Source organism: Branchiostoma belcheri, unplaced genomic scaffold (genome assembly GCF_001625305.1).
Source record: "Branchiostoma belcheri isolate BF01 breed outbred unplaced genomic scaffold, Haploidv18h27 scaffold19, whole genome shotgun sequence".
Taxonomy (NCBI): Eukaryota; Metazoa; Chordata; class Leptocardii; order Amphioxiformes; family Branchiostomatidae; genus Branchiostoma; species Branchiostoma belcheri.
In genome coordinates, this window is record NW_017803379.1 from 613838 (window position 1) to 637075 (window position 23238).

At 39.2% G+C, this 23238-nt stretch overlaps 1 protein-coding gene across 5 annotated transcripts; it reads right to left on the bottom strand.

Moving 5' to 3' along the window:
• Nucleotides 1-799: 799 nt before the first annotated feature.
• On the bottom strand, nucleotides 800-23238 carry LOC109467903 (stromal interaction molecule 1-like). Of its 5 annotated transcripts, none has more exons than XM_019766019.1 (15): nucleotides 22871-23238; nucleotides 17488-17609; nucleotides 12277-12397; nucleotides 10226-10337; nucleotides 9334-9360; nucleotides 8403-8518; nucleotides 7964-8138; nucleotides 7263-7440; nucleotides 6840-7004; nucleotides 6290-6390; nucleotides 6011-6141; nucleotides 5525-5605; nucleotides 4848-4940; nucleotides 4354-4474; nucleotides 800-3398 (listed from the first exon to the last, which is right to left on the bottom strand). In XM_019766019.1, exons 1-15 carry the CDS (start codon nucleotides 22956-22958, stop codon nucleotides 2816-2818), a joined length of 2214 nt encoding a protein of 737 aa, XP_019621578.1. In that variant the 5' UTR covers nucleotides 22959-23238; the 3' UTR covers nucleotides 800-2815. The 5 variants fall into 5 exon arrangements, with proteins under 5 accessions (XP_019621578.1, XP_019621579.1, XP_019621580.1 ...); XM_019766023.1 differs by having other exon boundaries at nucleotides 3067-3398; nucleotides 4323-4474; XM_019766020.1 differs by lacking the exon at nucleotides 9334-9360.

The window sequence follows — 23238 nt, forward strand, 5'->3', positions numbered from 1 at the left end:
CTCAATATATTATTTTCTTTTGTAAACGAATTTTGCAAGGAGACCATTGGGTTGACATGTCTATATAGAATAAAATCATTGAAAACAATGTAGCAATGCCCCAATATGGGCAACACCTCTCTTCAACTACTGTTACTAAGGTCCATGTGGCGACATGTAAATAATGAAAAGAGAATTGTGGTGAGGGGGTGATTTACAGACATCTGTGAGATCAGATTCCTAATGCTACAATTCGACATTGATACGTTACTCTCACTCACGCATAGCTGGAGTGAAAACAACTCACTTTAGACACCATTAAGTACAGATAAAAACATCTCCTCCAGTATGCATTGTATGCTAACTCTGTTATTGACATAGTTTGGTTGGTCCTTATTGCTACACTACATTGCAGTGGTCATAGCAAACTGAACATTTTCCAGTAAACTTATATGGTTTATCCACTAAAACTTAAGCATGCGAAAAATATTATTGCTATTCAGAAACCTTTTGACAAGATTCAATCATATTGACCAATTAGTGGACTGGAAGTGCATAGTAGAACAGAATCTGACAGATACAGGGTTGCTATTTCCTGTGAAAATATGTGTGGAGTATACAGTGCACTTCTATCTGTAACTAGTTTGTTAAGTAAGTGAGTTGCCATGATACAAGTTACAGATACAGAAGTTATCAGAAGTAGCTTTGGCTAAGCTGATGTTGGCATTGCTTGTTATTCATCATTGCATTTAACCCAGAGCAGCACCGTACATGCTGTTGGTATGACTAAGGTATGTTTATTGCTTAATTTTTTATGAGAGATATAAGACATTATATAGCAAGCTTTGTGGGTTTATAAGTGGACATATTGCAACACTTGTTACATTATATGAAATGTGGCTGCTTTTTTTTCTAACAACCTTGCCATGTTTACAACACAATACTAGATTTTCTTGTGTTTTGGAATAGTTTGCAGCAGAGAGTATATTGCAGGTCCGCATATATTGAACTTGCTAAATGTTGAAAAGGACAACTTTTCTGTATTACTTTGTTCCAAACATATATGATGATGACATATATGTTACTTTATGCAGAGAGCACTGTCATTTGCATTTGTATGCCAAATACATGTATGCAATTCTGTTTAAGTTTGTGTTTTCATGCTTTGCATGAAGGTGACTTTTTTTTCCAAAATCACAAAACACCAAATTGACCTGGTGCTTTAAAGACCCTTTTTTCCACACTCTACACAACAATGGCATACTTTTGGCAACGAAGTGTTACAGTTTTATGAAATTATTTTAGAAATCTAAAATAAGGACTTTGTCACAAAGCAGTTTCAGGCAAGGGTCTTCATACCAAGGCGAGACTCATGCAAAGAAAAAAATCTCCAATTACACAATACAAATCACCCAAAATAGCTTTTAAATGGGTTCAATAGTAAGGTGAGGACATATAAACACTTCTACAAAACACCACAAACAAACAACTGGACACAGAAACTAAAACATAATGAAAATAAACTCAATAAAAGCACAGTATCAGGCATCAACAATTAAAGGGGACAACATTTCACACACATTCAAGCAGCCACTATAAGCATTTGTTGATACTTTCATGGAGATCTCATGGCCACCCCCTCCCCCTGCATGGCATAGGCTGTTTTAAGCTGGCTTTTCTACTAGAAGTCTAAAACAGGTTCTTATAAAATTTTCAGTGTTTCAAAAGGACCCCTTACTTTTAGAGTTACCTTCGTAAAGGTCTTTAGTCATATGAGGGCTGTGTTTTGATTTTTTATGCAAAGAATACAAAAGTCAGTTTCATTCTTTTTCTTGACAGTACAACTTTGTCTAAGTCTAGCTTTGGCTCACACTTCATCCATTCACTTACAAATATCTCCATCCAACACATGGAAAGACAAGGCACTGGCAGGTTCCTTGTCTCCTCATCAGCAAATTTGGGACAACAGTTATTTTCAAACTCGGTTTAAAAACATGAAATTCTTCTACTGTATCAAACTCAACATGGCAAGGTGCTTCACAATTACAGACTGACACCAGTGTCAAGACAACACACACATTGCACACAGTGGACAGTAAAGGCATTAGAATTACATGCAGCATTGGCCTCAAGTATAAATCCACCTAGACAAGACATCCTTGACAGACATGTTGTACAAAGTTTTGTGTTATGAAAGACGTGGTCCCTCACCCTCCACAAGTAAGGGCTCGGTCACAATTACAAAGACAGATTTATAATAGCCTCTTGACATAGTAGCAGACATGGCATACAAAATTCAGCTACCATGTCACATATCCTCATCAATCCTACATGAAAATCATGTGGCAAATGTAACCCACCTTAAGTACTAAATATCCAACAAAACTCTTCATGAATGATGAATATTTATATCAATTACAGAGACATGTACATTGACAAGTTGTGCTATGCTACATACATGTATTTGTTACTTGAGACATCAAAATAAGTGTCAAAATCTTCAGTCAAGAAAACTTCCCCAGTTTGGTGATGGTCTTTCTAGAGTAAACTACAGAATAAAATCTAAGAGTGAATCTCATTCGTTATTTTCAGTGATTACTAGATATAGATTCTAGAAAGCAATGACGTAAAACAACGATCTTTTGTAAGGAAGGACTGGTGACAATAACAAAAGGCAAGCTGTTTTCTACTTTTAGAATAGCCTCATTTCTCAAGAAGAAGGTACACAGAGGACTCTTGACAACTTGAGTGTTTCAGTGCCAAAAGTTGGCAACATAGTTTCAACAAATCATCTGGAGAATTATCTCCATTTGTCATGTATTTGTAATTCTCTTTCTCATGCTGTCTTGGCTTTTGAGATGAAAGCTGAGATCTTCCCCCTCTTTTTCTTCTTATCCTCTGTGGCTCCCTTCTCTATAAGTTCGTCTGTGCTGTCCTCAAACGTGGGACTGACGTGCCCCGAACTCGACCCCTTGTCGGCTTTCCTGAACCACGTCTTCTTCCCCTTTTTTGTGTCTCCCTTTGGGGAGTCCAGTGAAGAATGAGACGTGGTTGACAGCAGAGGCTGTAACGTAGCTGGCCGCTGGGGGTTCATCTTGGATGCGCCGTCAGAGAGGTTTCCTTGTGATATTGCACCGTCTTCCTTTTCCTCCTCAAGCGTCTCAGCAGAGGAGCTGTCAGTGAAGTTTGGTTCATAATTGGAAAGGTTCGAGTCCATTCCGTTTGTACGCGATCGCACCAGGTCATCTTGAACGGACTGGATGGAACTCTGGGACACAAGAGTTCCGGGGAGACTCTGGCTGGTGACTTGTTTGACCATGGGGGGCCTTTGTGGGGAGGCCTGCTCGCTCTGCGCTCTATCCAAAGTTCTGCGGACTACTGTCTCACTACTGCCGTACATTTGCGATGCCATCAGCTGACTGTAGGGGACAACAAAAGAAATCAAATGATATGACAGCAACAAACCAATATAATAGTACTAACTACCACTGCAAATGGGAACAAAAGTGTACATCGATATGTAGATGTACAAAACACAAAAGTATGTATGTATGTATGCACTCAGCTACATTGTACTGCAAGATGAAAAGACAATAATTAAGACACAAACAGACAGATATACGTACATGTAGGAATCCAAAGACAAGTCACTGCACAGGGTTGTCAAGGAGGGAAGAAGGACAGGGAATGAAATTATACAGCATTAAGGGTAACAGGAAGAACGACTCAAATGACAGTTAAAAATTACACAGAGGTAAAGCAGTGAAATAGAGAGGGATGATTGTTCATGGGGACAGGTGATGGATATTATGTTGAGTTCAAGGAAGTAGGAAAGAAGGAAGCTCAAAAATCATTGATGCAGAGACATGCAGAGTTAGGCCTTAGCTCCTGGAGTTAATAAAAAAACACAGACATACATTGTAGGGGGTATGGACATCACAACCAGGGAGGGGAAATACTGAATACATGTATTCTAGTACCATACATGATGTACTGTAGTCAGCTGCACAAAAATCAGGGCTGGTAAATATACAAGTCATAATACTATAATGTGTATTTTGTTAATAACAATGTTAAATATTTTCACAGCACACAGTGCACACACAGACTACATGACTGTACATGTAGGCTACAGTGAGACAGAGAGCTACCAAACTTGGACACTGCAAAACACGACAGAGAAACAGGAGTAGCAACACACTGTGAACTGAAATCATGATCAAAAAAGATACTAGAAAATTTGTTAACTTTGTGATTAAAAATGAAACAAAATCAAAGTAAAGCAGGAAAAAAAGGGAGAGCAAGAATGGAGGATGGGCAAAGGGATTTGTGATGGCTCTTACAGGTTATATACTATCTGATTCAGTTCTTCACCTCTCGCCTATTGAGAAGGTAGGTGACGAGGGGTCCGTGCTCCCGCCTGAGCGCAGCATGGCCTCTCCCAGGGTGGACAGGGACGCAGTACTATGGGATGAACTCATGGCACCTGAAGACCCTATGACAAATATGGCTTTATTCATCTTTAAACACATGAACTACAGGATATGACAAGTTACCTGGTCTACAGGTAAATTTTGTTTAACATTCATACATCCCTCTCTGACTTGTAGGCTCAACTGTGCAATTTGTTGATTTGACATGATGTCAACCAAGTTTTCTTCAATATGAGTAACTCAGAGTAAGTAAGATGTTACCCGTTATACATGTGATATACATACATATGATGATATTTATATACATACATATGATATACAATGTATACATGTGCATACATATGATGATATACATTATGATGTACATGATGATATATATACATGCACATGCTGCAATTGCGACAAAGGCCTAAAGGCTTTTTAAAGCCAGTGTACCTGTTGAATATGTTGGAGGCTGGTCCTCATCTAGAGAGTCGTCCTCCACTCCCACAACACTGCCTGCAAAACCTGGGCTGCCAGGAACAGACCCTGAAATACAAACATCAACTTTAAATCTCTGTCAAGCATTTCACGGAATGACGGCAAAATATGACCTTTTGTGGGTTTTGGCAAAAAGGCAGGCCTTTCTACAGATTTAACCAAAAAAAGGACAGTCAGATTTCAACTCCACACCACACACAACATGCAACAGGCTATAACAACAGCTCACACACATAATCAGTTTGAAACCACAACAGGTAACTGTTAGGTAACACTCACTTGTGCCACAACTATTACATGAAATGTTGTCAATTGACGTAAAATCAAACAGGTAAATCAATTGCAGATTTCTTTCCTTCAATTTTGTCATTGGAATAATTCAGATTGTGACACAACAAACAGAAACACACGTGTACAGAGACATGGGTATTGTGCTGACAGCTGTCGGTCACACATTATGCCATTTTTCCAAGCGATGATCTGTGAACTTAGAATGGCGTGTTAGGTCACAAGTTTGTTGGAGGATACAAAAAAATATTTTCCGGCATATCATGCAATGGCACTATGAGGCCTATGTTTCCTGCCAGATGTACATGATATTTTTTCTATGAAGGAAGACAAAAGTTCAATGCCTGCAATACTGAGATCTGCAATACTGAGATCTGCCAGGAACTTGTTCATTATGATTTCTCCCATGGCGGCATCCACCTTTCCTGTAAGAGAAGCTGGATTAAAGCACAACTGATACAGACATTTCACAAACACAACAACATGTAGGGCTCAAAATACTTTTTCCTGTTACCTACAACATTGCAGGTTTCCTACAATTCAGGAAACCACAGTTTCTCGACAAAAAAACAAACAACACAAGGACTGTTATTTCTGCACTATAAACAGTTTCTGATAAAAGCAACAGCATCCAATATTTTTTCGTAAATTGTTGAATTTCAAAAAGAGTTACTCCAGCTTGGTTTAGGGCTACGATGGCTGTCAGGACTTAAAAACTCAATAGCCTTCACCTATCATCATAAATGTAAGCATTTTCCATGGTTAGTACACACACAAACAAAAACAACCAACAAATTTCAAAACTAAAGATGTCTAGAGACGGATCTTACCCTCTGTGAGGACCTGTGACAGCGCCGTCAGCCCAGGGTTGGTGATGATGTTGAAGCCGCACAACTTCTCGATCTTCCTCCATCTTACCAACCTCTCCTTCAGGTCAGAGGTCACTTCCTGCAGGGCTGACCTTGGGAACAAGGAGAAGTAGAGTTCTATTTGTGTCCAAGCTAAGGAGACTGCTATCATCTATCAGAGTTTAAGATGTAACTCCAACACAGATGTGCCAAGAAGATAAAGTTATACACAAAAGTTATTGTGTAAGTTCTCACACATACCTGGCTGTTGCTATTCTCTTGTCCACCTCATCAAGTGAGCTGGTGTGTGCAATCTTCAGGGCACCCATGACAGTGATTCTCTTTTTCCTGATCTTCTCACACTAGAGGGAAGAAAACAAGCATTATTGAAGCCAATATCATGAGACTGTGTATCATAGGGAAAATTGAAGGAGCTGTGATAATAACTGAATGATTGTGAACTGCATTATGCATGTATATGATTGTATGTCCAAATGTTGATCTAAGTGTACTATACTGACAAAAGTCAAAAGATTTGGAAAATTCCCAACTTTGGTCTACTTTTTATCCTGACACTATTCTATGTGACAGTGCCGCTTAGCTGCTGCTTGCTGAACTGCATGCACTTGTCACATACCGGTAACTGAGAGGAGTACTTGTACTTGACAGCTACCTGTCTGAGAGGGTAAGAGGGGCATTGGGGACCTGAGTATCACTTAAAACTCATTGGTCAAGAGCACTGCTGCGTGACATGGGGACTACTACAGTAAAACCACAGAAGAAGACTATTTCCAGCTCAAAAATGACTGACCGACTCCCGAGCGGCTGTGAACTGTGCCTCGGCTGCCTGTTTCTTGGTGCTGTAGTTTTTCAGCTCGAGCTCGTAGGTGAGCTGTAGCCACTGTTGGAGCGAGGTGGGGGGATGCCAGCTCCTCCTCTCCAGCTCCTTCTCCGCCTTACGCAAGGCCTGTCGTACCTGTACAAACAAACAAACAAACAAAGCATTAGCACAGGTACAATCAAACCTGCCAGAGAAGGCTACCCAGGGGACTGAGGTTAAGTGGTCTTTCTGGACAGGTGGCCTTCTTGGCCCTAATGTTTGGAAAAAAATGACCACTTTCTGATTTTATGCACTTTGTATGTTACATTATTGCAATGTCTAAATCCTTTTAAATCGGTCTAAACTGTGTACTAATATTTTTTTCCGTGAGTCAAACACTTTTAAGGTCCTTACTTGATAAAGCTCTTCCTCTGCTATTCTGAGCCTGTTGATTTCTGTCTCTGTGTTCTCTCGCACCATCTTGAGTCTCTCGGCTTCTTGTTTGGCATTGGTCATTTCTTCCCTCATTTTGGCCTCCAGGTTCATTTTCTCTTCCACTACAGTCTGTTGTTCCTCCTCTGCCTGTTGTAACCTGTGAGGTGTAGAGATAAAGATTGGAACATTAAGAACATGTTTCTTCACTGCAACATTTTCATACACAACAATCAGCAGATATACATTGAATCTTTTAACGTCCTGTATCAGGATTCTTCCCTAAATTTTTATGGCTAAATAGTTATACCCTTTAGGCCAAGGTCTACCCTTAAAAGGACCATAAAAGAACAAACCACCAATGCCCTTCATTCTTTTTGACATTTAGTAGAATTTGCTAGATGCTATTATATCCAGAGACAACTGTCTTCAGTGTGTTTCGCCATTGTTCTATCAGTATCACATCCCATCTCAGCTCCCCATCTATGAAACTTTGACATGGAAAGAAGCTACCAATAGATTTCTCTATATATTACCAGGACACACGACTGGCAATCACCAAAATCAGCAGTTTCAGTAATGTTACCCAGTACTGTACGTGATGATAGTCTCCCCACTCCATATTTCATTTGTCTTCACATCCCACAATCACATCCATGTAACTGTTACATGTAGACACGCACCTCGCCTGCATCTCTCCCAGGGTCTCCTCAGCCTTCTGCAGACTCTCCATCTCCCTCATCATCTTCTTGATGTGCCCCTGGGAGAAACGGTGCTGCACGAAGGCAAACCAGCAGCCCCCTATTGCAATCACCAAGGACAGTACCAGAGCCGTGTCCTTGATGTAACTGTGGCCTTCTGCGAAGAAACCAAAAGATAATGGTACAGAAACTGCTGAGATCTTGTCTTTCAGAAAATTTTTTTGAAGCCCTCAGTGTGTCCAACATCAATCTGCTTTAACCTTTCGAACAAAGGTCAGTGACAAATTCATTTTTCAGCAGATCCACTACAGCACAAAATGTACTACAGCAGCTATAAGAGCTCCACTGCTTTACAATTTACAAGCTTGAAAAATCTTAACTAATGCTCTTAGTCTTAATATATGCTGAGTGGTAAGGTTACGTTTTGCTGGTCCAAAGAGGACGACGTCCATGGCTTTGAGCGCGATCTTCTGCCGATGCACCGGGTTGGTGATGCCCAGGATCGTCGTCAGGAAGTGGGGATTGTTGACGGCCAATCTGGGAGGGAAAACAAACGAGAACAGAAATTAGAAAAGACATTTCAACCAACATGGCTGAGGTTAGTATGGGTAAAGTTTCAGTGTTAATCAATGCCGGCACAAGACAATGAACTTTGGGAAAGAGGATGCGTTGGGGAGGTTGACTAGATGTTAACCCTCCTTTATCAACTTACATGGCATATAAACTGTAACTAGGACAGCTTTAGGGGAGGGGAAGGTTAACAAAGTGATAGATGTCCCAATATGGCATTGTACAAAGCAGGATCTATTTGAATGTGCCCTACAATGCCATACATGTATGTAATCAACTGAAAGATACATCTGACAGCACAAACTATGTACAACAAATCAGATCTTCATAGAAAACAATCAGGGTCAATGTACAGTGTACACTGTATAATTTGTATTATGTACAAAGAGATATCAAAACCATTAGGAATTTGTATTGTCAAATGGATCATTTCACCATTTGGCTATAGAGTCTACCTCGGTAGCTTTAATCGGACCAGCACATGGGACTTTTCACAAAAGGGACTTAAATTTCTTTCTTTTGATTTCATTTGGGCACACTTGTACATGACCCCAGATTGTTGAATCTCTACTCTCTTTGTTGTTAAGCATATACATGTACACAAAGTAATATTCTACAAAGAAACAAACATAATACCAGTATCAGTTTATGCAACATCAGGTAAAAAGTGCATCTATGCTCTAGATGCTGTTAGGCCAAACAAACCACATCTGCTGAGTTATCAGACACAGTCACAAGGCATCAAGCTCTTTCTACACCATGGCCAAACATTGGTGGGATACCTCATTGGAACCAGGTCCAAGGCCAGTCATCAGGTAGTATAGGAAGAGTGAAGAAAATTAGTTCAAGCTTGGCAACTTTGGGGGTTTTCATATGCCTTTCCCAAGCTTGACTTGTACATGTAGTAGTAGCCAACACATTGTGGAACACATAAAAACGCTGGTGAGAGACTGAGAATGCATGTAACAGTTCAGACATATTGGCATAAGGATTTCAAGGTCACAGTGGCAAAAGGCTGACAAAGAACAACAAAAACAATTACAAACAAAAAAGCAAAATGACAGAAATAGAGTAGACAAACAAGCTTAAGAGGACAGAAGCAAAAAACAGCCTTCAACCTATAGAAGGAAGACAGAATACAGAATGAATATTTTCCAAAGTAAAAGCTGCATGGTACTGTACAAAAGCATAATTCCAGCTTTTTTTTTATATTGTAAGATATTGACACACTATTGTACTTCCACTCATACAGTGTAATTTTCTACATCATTAGCCACAGTATGATTTTCATTTTCTGACAAGAACATACATGTACATGTAACAGGAAAAGTCTATTCGTAGGAACAGGAAAATTCAGGTACATACATGTATGCAAGACATTACAGTTTTAGATTTTTACACCAGAGTCAAACAGCGCTGAACTTCATGAATTTATATTCATAAGACACACACTGTGCAACACACAACATATACATAGCCTGTTGTCCCCTCCTGTAAATGCATTTTGGAACAGCCACAACACCATGTTTTGTCAAAGTTTTCCCAAAGGATTTGAGGATCTGAAACGAAATTAGCATACCCTTTGTATATTTAGCATATCCTTTGTATTATGTTCCCATCATTTTTTGGTGGTGACTTTTTTGTCTGAAGCTATTAGCACATGTACCAAATCACCTTGGAAGGGCCGAGCCATCCACAGCATTTGTCTCAAACGTAGCAGCATACTGGGGCAGTTCCACACAGTTCACCAGCCACATCACAGTGTGTTCCACTGTCCAGTTGTACACTAGGAGCAAAACAGAAAACGTTATGATCATACAGCCATGCATGTCAATGAGATGCTACCATTTAATATACCTGTAATTCACTCTATGTTTGTGGTAGTAAAAGTTTTCAGTGGAGGTGTTCATGGAACTATAATGTTCATGGTGGCGGCAGGTGCAGAAAAAAGAAAGCAAATTGTTAATGGTAATGATAAGTTTGTGGCACTAGAAGTGACCATAGAAACTGTGAACATAAAAGTCCCCCCCCCCAAAAAAAAGGAATTACAGATTTCTGTAGTTTATGAGGCCATTATATCATGTTCACCTCACTGAGAGGTTCATTTGGTGACTACAATGTACTACAGCAACTGACCAGGCTTTACGACACCATATACAGCTCCGAGAGGGTCATTGACCTTTCATCGATACTTTGACACACAGACAGCATTACACCACTTGAAATACCTACGAAGTAATTTTCTGCGTGCTAGTGTTACCAGTGTAATGCATCAAGACTATGTAATTGAATGCTATATTCTACGGTAGTTTGTAGTCTGATTTCCAAAGATCTGTCTCCTAACAAACTTGAGCTAACTGTTACAGGTCAAAATCATGTACATCTGTAACACTTTGCTGCAGACAGGGTATGTTGATTTGTAGTGGAAGGGTCAGGCTGTTATGGCCAGCCACACCAGACAGAATGAGGTTATGTTGATAAAAGCAGAACAGACATTCTTGTCCTAAAATGAGATCTGATTCAGTTGGTGACCATGTAAAAAATGATGACTGGCAAAGGTTTTGAATTTTTTTACCTTTTAACTCTTTTGGGCCCAGTATTTTACATTATAAACTTGAATAAGAAATGAAATTGTGGTACAATAACTCACATTCACAGTGCTGTAATTTGAATGATGTGGCTTACAAGGTCATGTTGAAATTACTCTAACTGCTGATTTTATACATGATACTTTAATGTTTCATGGGTTTTTGCTGTCACTGTCTTGTACTGTAAACTTAGCATTACCATTATCAAATAACTTTCCTTCTTCAGACTTTCTTTTTCTACAGCTGTTGCCATCATGAGTTCCGTGAACACCTCTATTTTTCTCAGACCGCAAACATAAAGTGAACTAGAAAGGCCAATATTTGCTTTGGAGCAAATACAGCGATGGGTTCACCACATTTTACGACATGGCAGGGAAAGAATGGGAAACACAAGGGAAAACAATGATTTACATTGATATAACTATAATATGAAGTAAAATACAACTAAAACAACAGTTGGATAGCTATTCCCTACTTTATTGGTTAGGATTTTTAATTGCATAATGCAAACTGTTGATTTTCAAAATAAAAAAAAAAACGTCCATGCCCGGCATTCCACTGCTGGAGCAGGAAAGCTTGAAATACCTACCAAAACACTTGAATACAGACATACTGTCAGTATGGAAATGCTTCTGTGCAGGTGTTAATCAAGTTAAATCCCAACAGCCAATCAGCAAGAAGTATAGAGGAAAGCTGCATGCCTATTGGTTGATGCCCTGCATTCCATTGTGATGACTCATGTCCAAACGTGGTAAACAAGGCACCCTAACACAGTAATACATTTGCTATAACACAGCCAAAAAACTCAAATAAAACCATTCTAAAAGCCTGTATCACAATAATTTAAAAAACGCCTAGGGGTATTTGCCCACTGTACCTCCATACCAAATTTCAGGACCTTGGGCCCTAAAATGAAGAAGCTGAATCCATTTAAAAAATGGCAGGAGGAGAAGGAGGAGGAGGAGAAGAAGAAGAAACATCAGAAAAAGCAATATGGTTTCACCACACCACTTCGTGGTGTGGTGAACCCATAATTACAGTATACCTTCATGACATACTGTCAAAGTTAAATTCAAAGAATATTCATAATTTTAAAGAGAAAGATGAGTCTAAACATGCTAGCTGGTGTTTTACTACCTTCTGAATGTTTCCAGGCTGTCCAGAGGTCGTCGACGCTGATGAACTTGTCCTCCCCGCTGCGGTGGAATGTGCTCTGCCGCTCCGACCCGTCCTGGTAGTGAAGCTCATCCCGCAAGAACTGACAACAGACAAACACAGAGACAACGTTTAAGGGCTGTTACTAGAAGGGCTTGAAATACCACTTGCATTTATAGGCCACTAAGTGTGCAAAAGAGCTGTGAAGGTCTTTTTAACATGTGTACCTAACACATAACCAGTACCAGTGTACTGGTTTTATAGTATTATACAGTAGTATCTACTTACATGTAGTTTCTATGTGGATCGTTTTTTTTTTTTGCTGTATTGAGACTATTGACTCTTACTCGGTCCTATGAAACAATTACAATATCATGGTACCATAAACAGTTTTTGGTGTGATCCTTACTTCCTAAATCTGGTAAAGGTAAAATTGTACCGTGCAGGTTACATGTATTTTGGACTTGCCTATATTATAAATGGCATAATTTTCCTTTGCTGAAGGACAGAAATTTGGAAAGTAGTCAACACACTGGGTGGTAATGTTGAGAGATGTCACATTAGTGAGATGTGAAGGAATGCATAATTACTGTTCCTTTACCGGTACACGGATATACATGTCCTGGTGAGAATTTACTGCTGGCATGAGAAAGGAGCTGTGGTGCATACCTCACAATTAACCTGTTTCACCCCGCTTCTGTTACAGCAAGAGAATTTATTCCAAACATGGACATGTACAATCCAAGCTCTCATTAAGGCCCTGCTTCCATAATAAAGAAGAATTTGCATGCGGGAGGGGGGAAAGCAATGTAACATCAAGGCTCAGCTAGCTGAAATTGTGAAAACATCTTTTCATTTGAAATACAAATGTACAATTATGATTATTAGACTAGTACTACAATTTGTTTTATACAAAAAGGGAGTTTAGATCTACAAACATTAATACTAGTCTAATTAATATCCCTAATTCCATAAATGTAATATCGGACTTACAAACTGTTTCAGTATGAAGACATTTTAAGAAATTTTTAAAAATATTTCCGTCAAATTTTCTCAAATTACATTGTTCAAAATGTAGAAACACGACTTTTGTTTAAAAATAGGTGTGTCTGAAGCACAGGGAATAATGTCTAATCTAGACATAAATTGTCCAGACCAAATCCTTCATAATTAGTCATTGCACACAAGTACTCAGTCTGGTGTATATATAGATTCATTTTTTTCTATGCATGTTTTGGTACATTTCAACTGAAAACAGTATACATACATATAATGGGACTGAAATGATATGTCAACATTTACTAGTAGCTGTTTTACATGGTTCAATGTAAATGTCACTATCTTATTAAAGGATTAAATTAGAAGGTGGAAAATTACAGTATTATGGTCTTGAGCAACCTTTAAGCTATTCTAGTTTGACACACAACAGTAAACACTATTGGTGAGCTTGCATGACGCAGGTAAAAATGAAGTTCAAGTGAGGTCTCTGAGTCAAGGATAAAACAAAGAGGGCTTCTAGTGTCCAGAAGTTCAGGATCTCACCATGCATTTAACCTAGATAACACGGCACACATCCCTGTTTATACAAGCTGCTGGACTGACACATACCAAACAACTATTTCAGGTATGAGCCCAGACAACATGGCCCAGGGTCTTCTGTACATAAAAACATCTACAGCCATTTCGATACCTCGGGGATTAAGTTACAATAACTCAGTAAATACTAATACTAATAGACCGGTTTTGTACACCAATATGTGTATTCAATTACCTATCAAACAACAACATGTTGATTTCTAAACAGTACTTTTAAACCTTGCGTTTGAATCTTGTAGCGACGGTCCAATTTTTTTCATGCCGTGACTACTTCCAGCCTAATTATAGTCCGAGACATTCGTCCGCCACAGGTCGCACATATCATTCTATTAACGGCTCTGACGACAACGTCTACAGACAGAGCTGCCCATACAGACCGAAGCACTGCTACTCGCTACCATTAGTACATACCAAAATTGTACACATCTCAGCCAGGAGAAGACAGGATATCAGAACAAAAAGCTCATGTGGCATGGAGGATTTGGAAAGCCGTATGCCGGTGGTGGCGTGGCCCATAATATGTCTGCGAGACACGCAAATGCCAATATAACATGCATGGGGAGCTGATGACTAATCAAAGTTAGAGGATTGGGAGCGAGCGTGCTTTCAACTGTTGGCACAGCTCTTCACAGACATTTGCCTGCCTTGATGTAAACCTGCCGTATGGAAGGGCTGAAACGTTAGCCCTTTGATAGTGACATTTGCAAATGGCTACAGAAAATGTTACAGTTGGAAACCTATTTACATTTGGTACTAGGCACATCTGGATAAATACGACATACAGTTAACATCCAATTTTGATAAACAACTGCTGCATATTCATGACATGCTGGTATCAAATTTCTGTCCCTCATGCAAAATACATTCTAAATGGATGAAAGATAAAGTTTATGCGACTCTATTGCTGAAAAGGTTCCATGTAATACAGACATTTGTGTCTAAACCAACAAATTCCAAAACACGATACCATATTGTTTTGAGTTTTATGTCCTTGACTGTCCATAAGTCGTATGTATGAAAACAATTTTTCATGTCTATATACAATACATTATACATGTATGTGTTTACAATACATATAACATACATGTATATGTAGGTCCAAAATATGTAAGTCATAAATCATATGTAATGTATTGTTCAAGGACATCCTAGGCCTCAATAAGAATGCAAAATATACCATCTAGCAATACCAGCAAAGCATGTATGGGGCAATTTGAAGATGGTGTTAATTGACAGTATTGTGTTTCACAATTGTTAGGTACCACTTCCAGAATACTATTATAGTATTGACAATTCTTGTATTTAGTCTTATTAGCTAGCTGAAATTACAGGTAATTTATTTGTTAGCACTAATTTTCTAAGCAGAAATTGGTCATTTTCAATACACCAAAACATCTATCAACAGCAGAATTTTTCCACATAGAACATTCATATGCACAACTACAAATATGGCAATTCATCTTCTTTAATATGACAATTTCCCAGGGCTAATATTTGCTACCAACTTTAACAGCATTTTAACACTTTAGTTATGCCTCTCACAAGGTAAATATTACCACAGACCATTTCCTTGGGTGTAGGAAAAATGTTTTGTTTGGAACAGAGTCAAACATATTAGGCAGACCAATATAAAGAAGTCAAATAAACCTTTATTAGCTTTCAGAAGAGTAGGACCATTTCCTGCATGGTAGAAGAAATATTTTGTTTGGAACAGAGTCTAATACAAACATACTCGCATAAGTGGTCAAATAAACGTTTATTAGAACCAGGGGTTAAAATCAACAATGGGGGTTCACTTGAGAGCACTAATAGACCACCCAACAGTTCATAAAATGGCCGATATTTCCTAGCTTTAGAGTGTGTTTATGTAGCAGCCGTGCTGTTGCTGTGAAATATACCAGCTCTGCCGCTATGATGTATGCCAGGAGCCCTATGGCTATCATAATATTCATGACACTTTTGATTATTGAAGAAATCTGGAACAAAAAATCTTTGCTACAAGTTCTGTGTGCAGACACACTAACGACTAAGCCATTAATTAAATGATCTCGGACAGTTTACAATGAAAATTTGGCTGATACTGCACAACATGAAAACAAAGGCTGGAGGAAAAATTGAATCTTACAATCTTATATCCTTACTCCCTGAAACTACCAGTATTTTAAGAAGATACAAACCTCCCCTTTGAATTTAAAAAATTGTTTTAATTCAGCAAAAACTCCAAAGTTCAAACCAACAAATTGAGCTGGACATTTGTAATCAAGGTAAAATATGAAATACAGATGTAGTGTAGCACATTACGACACAAAGGCATAATTGACCCATTGCAGAATTGGATAAAGCCTAGATGTCTCTACAGAACCATCAATGCCCAGCTGTGCTTTCAAGTCATCGGCACTGCGGGAGAAAAGTAAGTCTTCCTCTGGCAATATCGCACACAAGCCACTCGCTGTGCTTTACTGTAAAGAGGATACAATTGCAGGATGAAACTAAATTGCAGGAAGTAACCCCGCTGCATTACCTTTCATCTAAGAGCACTTTGTGGAAGAGTGCCTCTGAGACTGGAGGATACCAAATTTGGAGATGCTGCACTTATTGAGTTATATCCTTAGACTCCATTTGGGCTATCCTTTAAAGTATGATCCACAACATAAGCCATGGCATTTTCTCATGTCAATCCATTTATGGTTGTAATAAAATGATAGATCAGTACTACCATAGTGGGCCTTGATTTATGACATTACTTTCAACTTCGGAAGATGTACTACTCTTTGCATGTCTGTTGTATCTCCAGGATATCTTTGTAAATTGTACATCATTTATCAATGCTACGATTCGAATAGAAATGTGTTTCTGTCCTGGTCTCATATTGTACTTGGCAGTATTAATATAACAACAGTATTTGAGAATGTTCCTCTTGGCAGTGGGCCTAGTATGCCATGTGTTATTGCACTTGTGAAAAGCCTCTTGTTCTTGACTAAAATAAAAATAAAAATCTGCTCATAACTTTGCCTAAAACCCTCATGACCTGACCAGATATTTCTACGAAATGTCCAGATACTTTTCCAATGTCTAGATATTGGAAATGGCAGTCTTATTATTTCATAAAACATGAATAATCATCAATCTATTTCCCACCAACTGCTATGATAACTGACAGGCTTGACATTACGTCAGTATCTACATCTGATAATTGCCATTCCTCTGTGGGTATTTTGGTTCCCTGACATGTCTGTTTGTAACTTCTGTACATGCGTGCCTTCATGATTTATAGTTATACCAATTGTAGACTCAGCGGTCTGACAAAAGCATGTCTTAAAATGTATGTGTACAATGTACAATGTACATGTATGTAGTAAAATCAGAATGTCTGAAATCAGAATGTCTCAATATAAGGTCGTATTCGCGTATATAAGGTTAGCATCCCATCTGTAGTTTCCAAATGTTATGTTGGAAAAGATATCCTCTACAACAGGCAAAATTCTGATGCTATGGTGACCAAACATCCAACGATATCCGCAAAAAATCAATGGTTTCCTGCAGGCACTGTGCATTCTGCTGACGTGCTACTTTTATACAGTGTATGGCGCAACTCACCTCATCACTTTCCGACAGGTCGACGTTACCGTTGTGGTCGTCGTCCAGCATCCTGTGGAGGGTGTGGAGCGCCTCCAGTCCTAACCTGTCCTTCTCCTGACGACACTCGTCTGTACATTGTTCTGACGAGACGAACAAAAAAATATCAGTAGAAAATCAGTAGAAAATCAGCACAAGCATGGCGACATTTGTATTTGTCCATCGCTCAAATTGCTTTTTTTTGCAATAATTTCAATTACACTCACTCTCACTCACTCACTATCCAGTTTATCGTCTGTTGTTCCCCATCTTCCGAGGGTTAGACGTGCTTGCACAGTACAACTGGGGCTTGTGAATTACAGTTCTTTAAAACTATTGTTTCGTATGACAATTTTAAGATTACTAAAAAAAACTATTTGATTTTGGTTAGAAAGAAAGAATTCAAAGTTAGTGACGTAGTGTACCATATGTTAAGCTGATATCCATACATATACATTGTCTTGTAGTTGGAGGTTTCAGTAGAAGTTATACAATCTGTATAACCATGATAACAGTGTTTAGATTGCCTTCAATCTTTTGTATAGTCTATTTCTTTTTGTAGTTCACTAATTTTTGGTTTCATGGTGATATAAAAGGGGGTCAAAAAGGGAGCCTGCAAAAACACCTTGTTGATCTCATATAGTTCTGTTGTAACAGTGACGCATTCTGTCAATCATAATGTCTTTACAATCTGACAGTGTAAATATCTAAACAAAGGGGAACCCGGCAATCTAAACACCAGGTCAGGGATTATGCAAATAATCCTTTGTTCTGTCGGTTGAAAGGTTATAATGAAGTCCAGAACTTTCTTCATTGAATTGTCATCACTGTGAGTGTGACATAATTTTGCATGATCGACTACAAATGGCAACTGAGAAGCTACCAACAAAAACTTTGAATATCAGCTATTATATTGAGAACAATTCTTTTTATAGTATCATTAACAGTTCACACTGGTTTAATTGTCATTGAGAGGCCAAACTAATTTCTTTAATTCTCAGACAAATATGCATAAAACTTCAGCTTAAAACATCTATACATGGAATTTTAACAAGATGTTTGAAATTCAAACAATGGGCTGGGTAGAAATCTTCCACCGGACCTGACATTACACAATATTCACTCTATCTAAAACTATATGTGCACCAACTGACCAAGGTACAGATCATTTTATCCTCAGAATATATGCTTCCAGATCAGAATTATTTCTAAAATCTGAGAACCACCAAATTCGATTGATGTTGCCTGACTCAAGGGAACACGTGTACAAGACATGTACCTTTCCTCTAGATCACATCATTAAAGCATTTAGCAATTTGCAATCTCTGCTGCCAAATGGATGAAATTTCTAACAATGCTGCACTCTAATGACCTATCCCCCATTTCCTGCAACGTGACAGCTAATTCTCCCAATTGCTCCCAAACAAGAGCCATCAGCTACTCCAGGATTCTAATTCGGAATGGATGACCTTTAGACTTTACTAGCAACTGCATTGCTGATGCTGAGCACAAATGTGTCCCGGGGCTTCTGACAAAATATGTCATGGAAAAATCCTTAAACTCTGGAATGACTTTGGCAGCCTGCCATATAAACTGGTATGAAAGTGTAATAAAACAAAGTTATCACGTCTGACGTCTAATATGTATTCTTGCAAATGCTTGCAGATCTAAAAAAAGCAACAAAAAAAAAGCACAGTAACATCTGTTACACAATTTTTTTGTTGTACAAGGTAAGACAGCTGACTTTAGTACCAGCATGATACATATGAGTCTTATGACTGTACCTAGATACATAATAATATTTCAAATAACTGTATGTAATTTCATAAGTTCCAGCTATGATAGGCTATGATATATGGCAACAAAATCTAGGTATCGCTTGCATGTTATCTCAAATCTTGTTATATATGCCCCATACCTTTAATCTGCCTTAAGAGGAGTATTACCTGAGACTTATTAAGTTAACCTTATCTTTGCAACACAGAATCACATATCGGCTTTAATAACAGCACAGGCGAGTTATCTTTAACAAAGTTTAGCATGAATCAAATCTCCACTACTGTTTTTCACAGCTTTCCGAAATCTACCAGAGCAGTCCTCAATGGAAGCAGGCATACCGCCAAGCTACAGTACTGTGTATATGTTTGAATGAGACAGTCTCCTTTCCCATATGGTGTTCCCCTTGCCCTATCTACCAATTACAAAATCCCAGGACTATGCCCAGCCTGCCCTGGGCCTTCCTAGGGGGTTAGGGTTAGTACTAGCATTTGGCAAAAATACCAAACAAGAAGCCATAGGCGACAATTCTCCGTGAAGTATTATATATTGCAACAAAAAGAAGTAGCCATTGGCGACAATTCTCTGTGAAGTGTGATAAATCGAACAAAGAAAAATTGTTTAAACGCGCGTCGGCTCAGTCATCTTAAGACGCAACAACCAATCAGAGATGCGAGATGCCTACACGTGACGCGGGAAGGGCGCGCGATGCCCGAAATATTTTTGCGTCAATATTCAGCGCCGTGATTCAAGAGATTAATACCCGGAAACAATTTTTTTCTTGTTTTGAACGCATTAACATGCATTTACGCTAATCTAGTATGATTCAGGGTTACTTTTTTTTAACCTGCCATGGCCAGATTATCTAAAGATGTGTGTATTGTGTGTACAATCTATAGAAAGAGAAATGTACATCAGGTCCGATCATCCGATTTTCACGTTTCGGTTTTTTGGACTCGGTTCATGAACGTATTTTGGTTTGGCTCCTGGAATGTGCAAAAAAATGACTCCCGGGACTGTCTACAGGGAACACTCGCACATTCGCGGTGTATCAGGACAGCGCGACTGGTCGTCATTAGCGCAGTAACAGTTGCATAAACGGACGAAACCATTTCAAAGAAATGGGGATGTTTCGAAAATAAGCATTTACTCCAATATCAAAACAGCTACGGTAAAAATAAAAAGACGTGCATCATCCCGGACATAATGCAACACCACATGCGAAATTACACAGAAATGCGACGTACGGAAGAATGCGTTTTGGCTGCGAACATCTTCCAAAAAACTTGGCATCTCTTAACCATGGGCAAAAACATCTGCAACCACTTATAAAAACCACCCCGTATCTGCATGAACTTTTTTGAACCCCACTGCTATTCCAAACAACGCGTTTTTCTGGACCATTCCAATTCGCCTCGTAATTGTAGGGGTGCGTCTGCGATATTACATTGACCGCGAAAGCAGCAACGGCAAAAATACACATTCGTGCATCAACACGGGCATGCCCGCAGACGGCGTATAAAATTGCGTGCCGATTACACAAAGAGAACCCAGTGTTTTGACTGCGAACATGAAAAATCAGCCGATTACAACACTCCGTCCGGAGGTCCTGACCTCCTTCACGGAGTAATAAGTTATAACTGGCCAGGGGAGTGAATCTGTGCAAGGACTCAAGGAGGTTAAAAATCAAACCTCCTTGGTCTGTGGTAACCCTACGGAGGCTAAACTCCCTTTGCAAATCATTTTCTGTATTTGGTTAAATCAAGGAGGTTCGAACCTCCTCGGTTAAATTTGATTCAGCCAGCAAAGTCTGGTGGAAACTACCTGGCTCTGGCAGCTATCCTGTAAAAGGTTATCTGGTCGTGAAGGAGGGCATTTGTTATCCATCCCCCAAACTCTCCTGTGGATTATCTGAAAAATTTGCCTTCCTTGTTGATTTGGCATCCTTATCATCATGGGTAGTGGTCGTCCATCATTGTCCTAACTTCTGGTAATTTGAACATCCTTTACAGGGAGAAGTTGGCAAATAGCCAGTCGAAGAAGTGAAAGTATGGAAAACTTACCTCTTTCTTAGCTCTTGTTTTACAAGATGCTTCAGTGGGCTTTTTATATTTTCAAGGGAGCACAAGGCACAAAATTGAAATATTTAACTTAAAATATATAAATAATATATACAGACTAGCCTTCACTGCCAACTAACATACATTTTAGAATTCTCTTTTCAAATTGATGAAAAATATCACCTTTAAGTTATTACAGACATTGTACACATAACAATCGTACTGCTATGCAGTGTCTGACAATATCAAAACACAGCAAATTGTGATCTATCTTCAGCTGATTTTATCTAGTACTACTATACATTATCTGATTTGTTGTCAGATCCTATCACACATTGTTTTCAATTTTCCCTGCCTCTTCAGGGTCTTGGTGTAAGTCATTTCAACAAGATAGTGAGTGAGTGAGTGTGGTTGTCAACAGTTATGATATTTAATATAGAGATCAATGTGCTCAATGACAGATAAGCATGGGTCATTAGATATCATGCAAGTGATAAAATTGCTTTCCCCTGTAATAACAATAATCATGTAACTGGACTCTAACTAGTCTAAGAGTCCCGTGGGGATTTTTTTTACTCCCAATCCACACAAAAGCTTGGAGTCACAATCTCATTGTTGTAGGCATGTAGATTTGCATATCTGGTCTGCATGAGCTCATTTCCTTCCAAGGTCATAAGGGGGCTGTAGGAATGATTTTTCTATGATTAATTCATTTGGGCACTATGAAAGCATAGCTGAAATACTGGCAGGCCTGAAAATCACTGGGTACTGGAGTATCATTTCTGTAACACCAACAAGTGTTGGTGATTTATTGTGGTACTTATTGTGACCACCCCCTTCTGCTCGTAAATTGAATGATTCGTTTTAATTTGTGAAAATTAGCAGGGATGTAGATAACATGGTGTCATGTTGCAGCGATGACCCACATGTCCACAATATATTTCAACGCCTGTCCAAATTCAAATGGCCCCGTGCCCTTTCCTTGCTGACCCCTGCACATTGTATATAAGTATTTATGGTTCAACCAGACCCTTTGACCACTTCTGTTTTTATAACCAGTGCGACAGATCTTGTATAAGATTCGGTAAACATACCCTTGGCACTCGATATGCTTACACTTTTCCAAATGACACGACCCCTGTGGTTCTACATGTTGTACTTCTTTTTGTTGAAAGGAGAAAGTTACAGGGAAATCTAAGAGGTGACCTGGAAGAAATGTCGTGGTTTGCTGTCGGCGTTGGGTGCCAGACCAATATGAAGGGGAGGTGTCAGTAACATAACAAAGCATCTGCAACGTGGAGCCCCTAGAAAAGACGAATTTTATTTATTCAAGAACGTCTCTGTTCCACAAAAATTCGAATGGCGTCCGCCTCCCCTCTATAATCTACAAACTCGTGGGAAAGGGCGTGCGGTGTTGGAAGGGCATGATATTGCATAACTGACGGGCACGATTTCGTTATTTGACAGCCCAGAGATGATCTCAGAGCCTGCCAAATGCAAAACATACAGTCATAAAGCTTTCAGTTTACCTTCTTCGTCAAGGCTGACGTCCCGACTGCGTACACAAGAGGCCGCCAAGAGAACTATCCCCGCGATCGCCACCAAAACTGGCCTCATCTCTCCGCGGCGCTTCAGGGTTCAGGAAAAACTCGGCTTCCGGAATTTGGCACTGTCGAGCAGCGGTTCTCTGACGCAGTTTAGTCCGCCATCGTCATGTTTGAAATACCAACGATCCCGGATAGAGTGACTCCACCAGGAGAACCCCTCTTCACATGAGTCACTTCCTCCTTTTCAAAAGGCTGGTGCGTCCAATGAATTCCTCCCTCCAAAAGCAGCACTTTTCCAATCCGAACATGCTAGTTACGCGCAACATTCACCCAACAATATGGCTTTTATG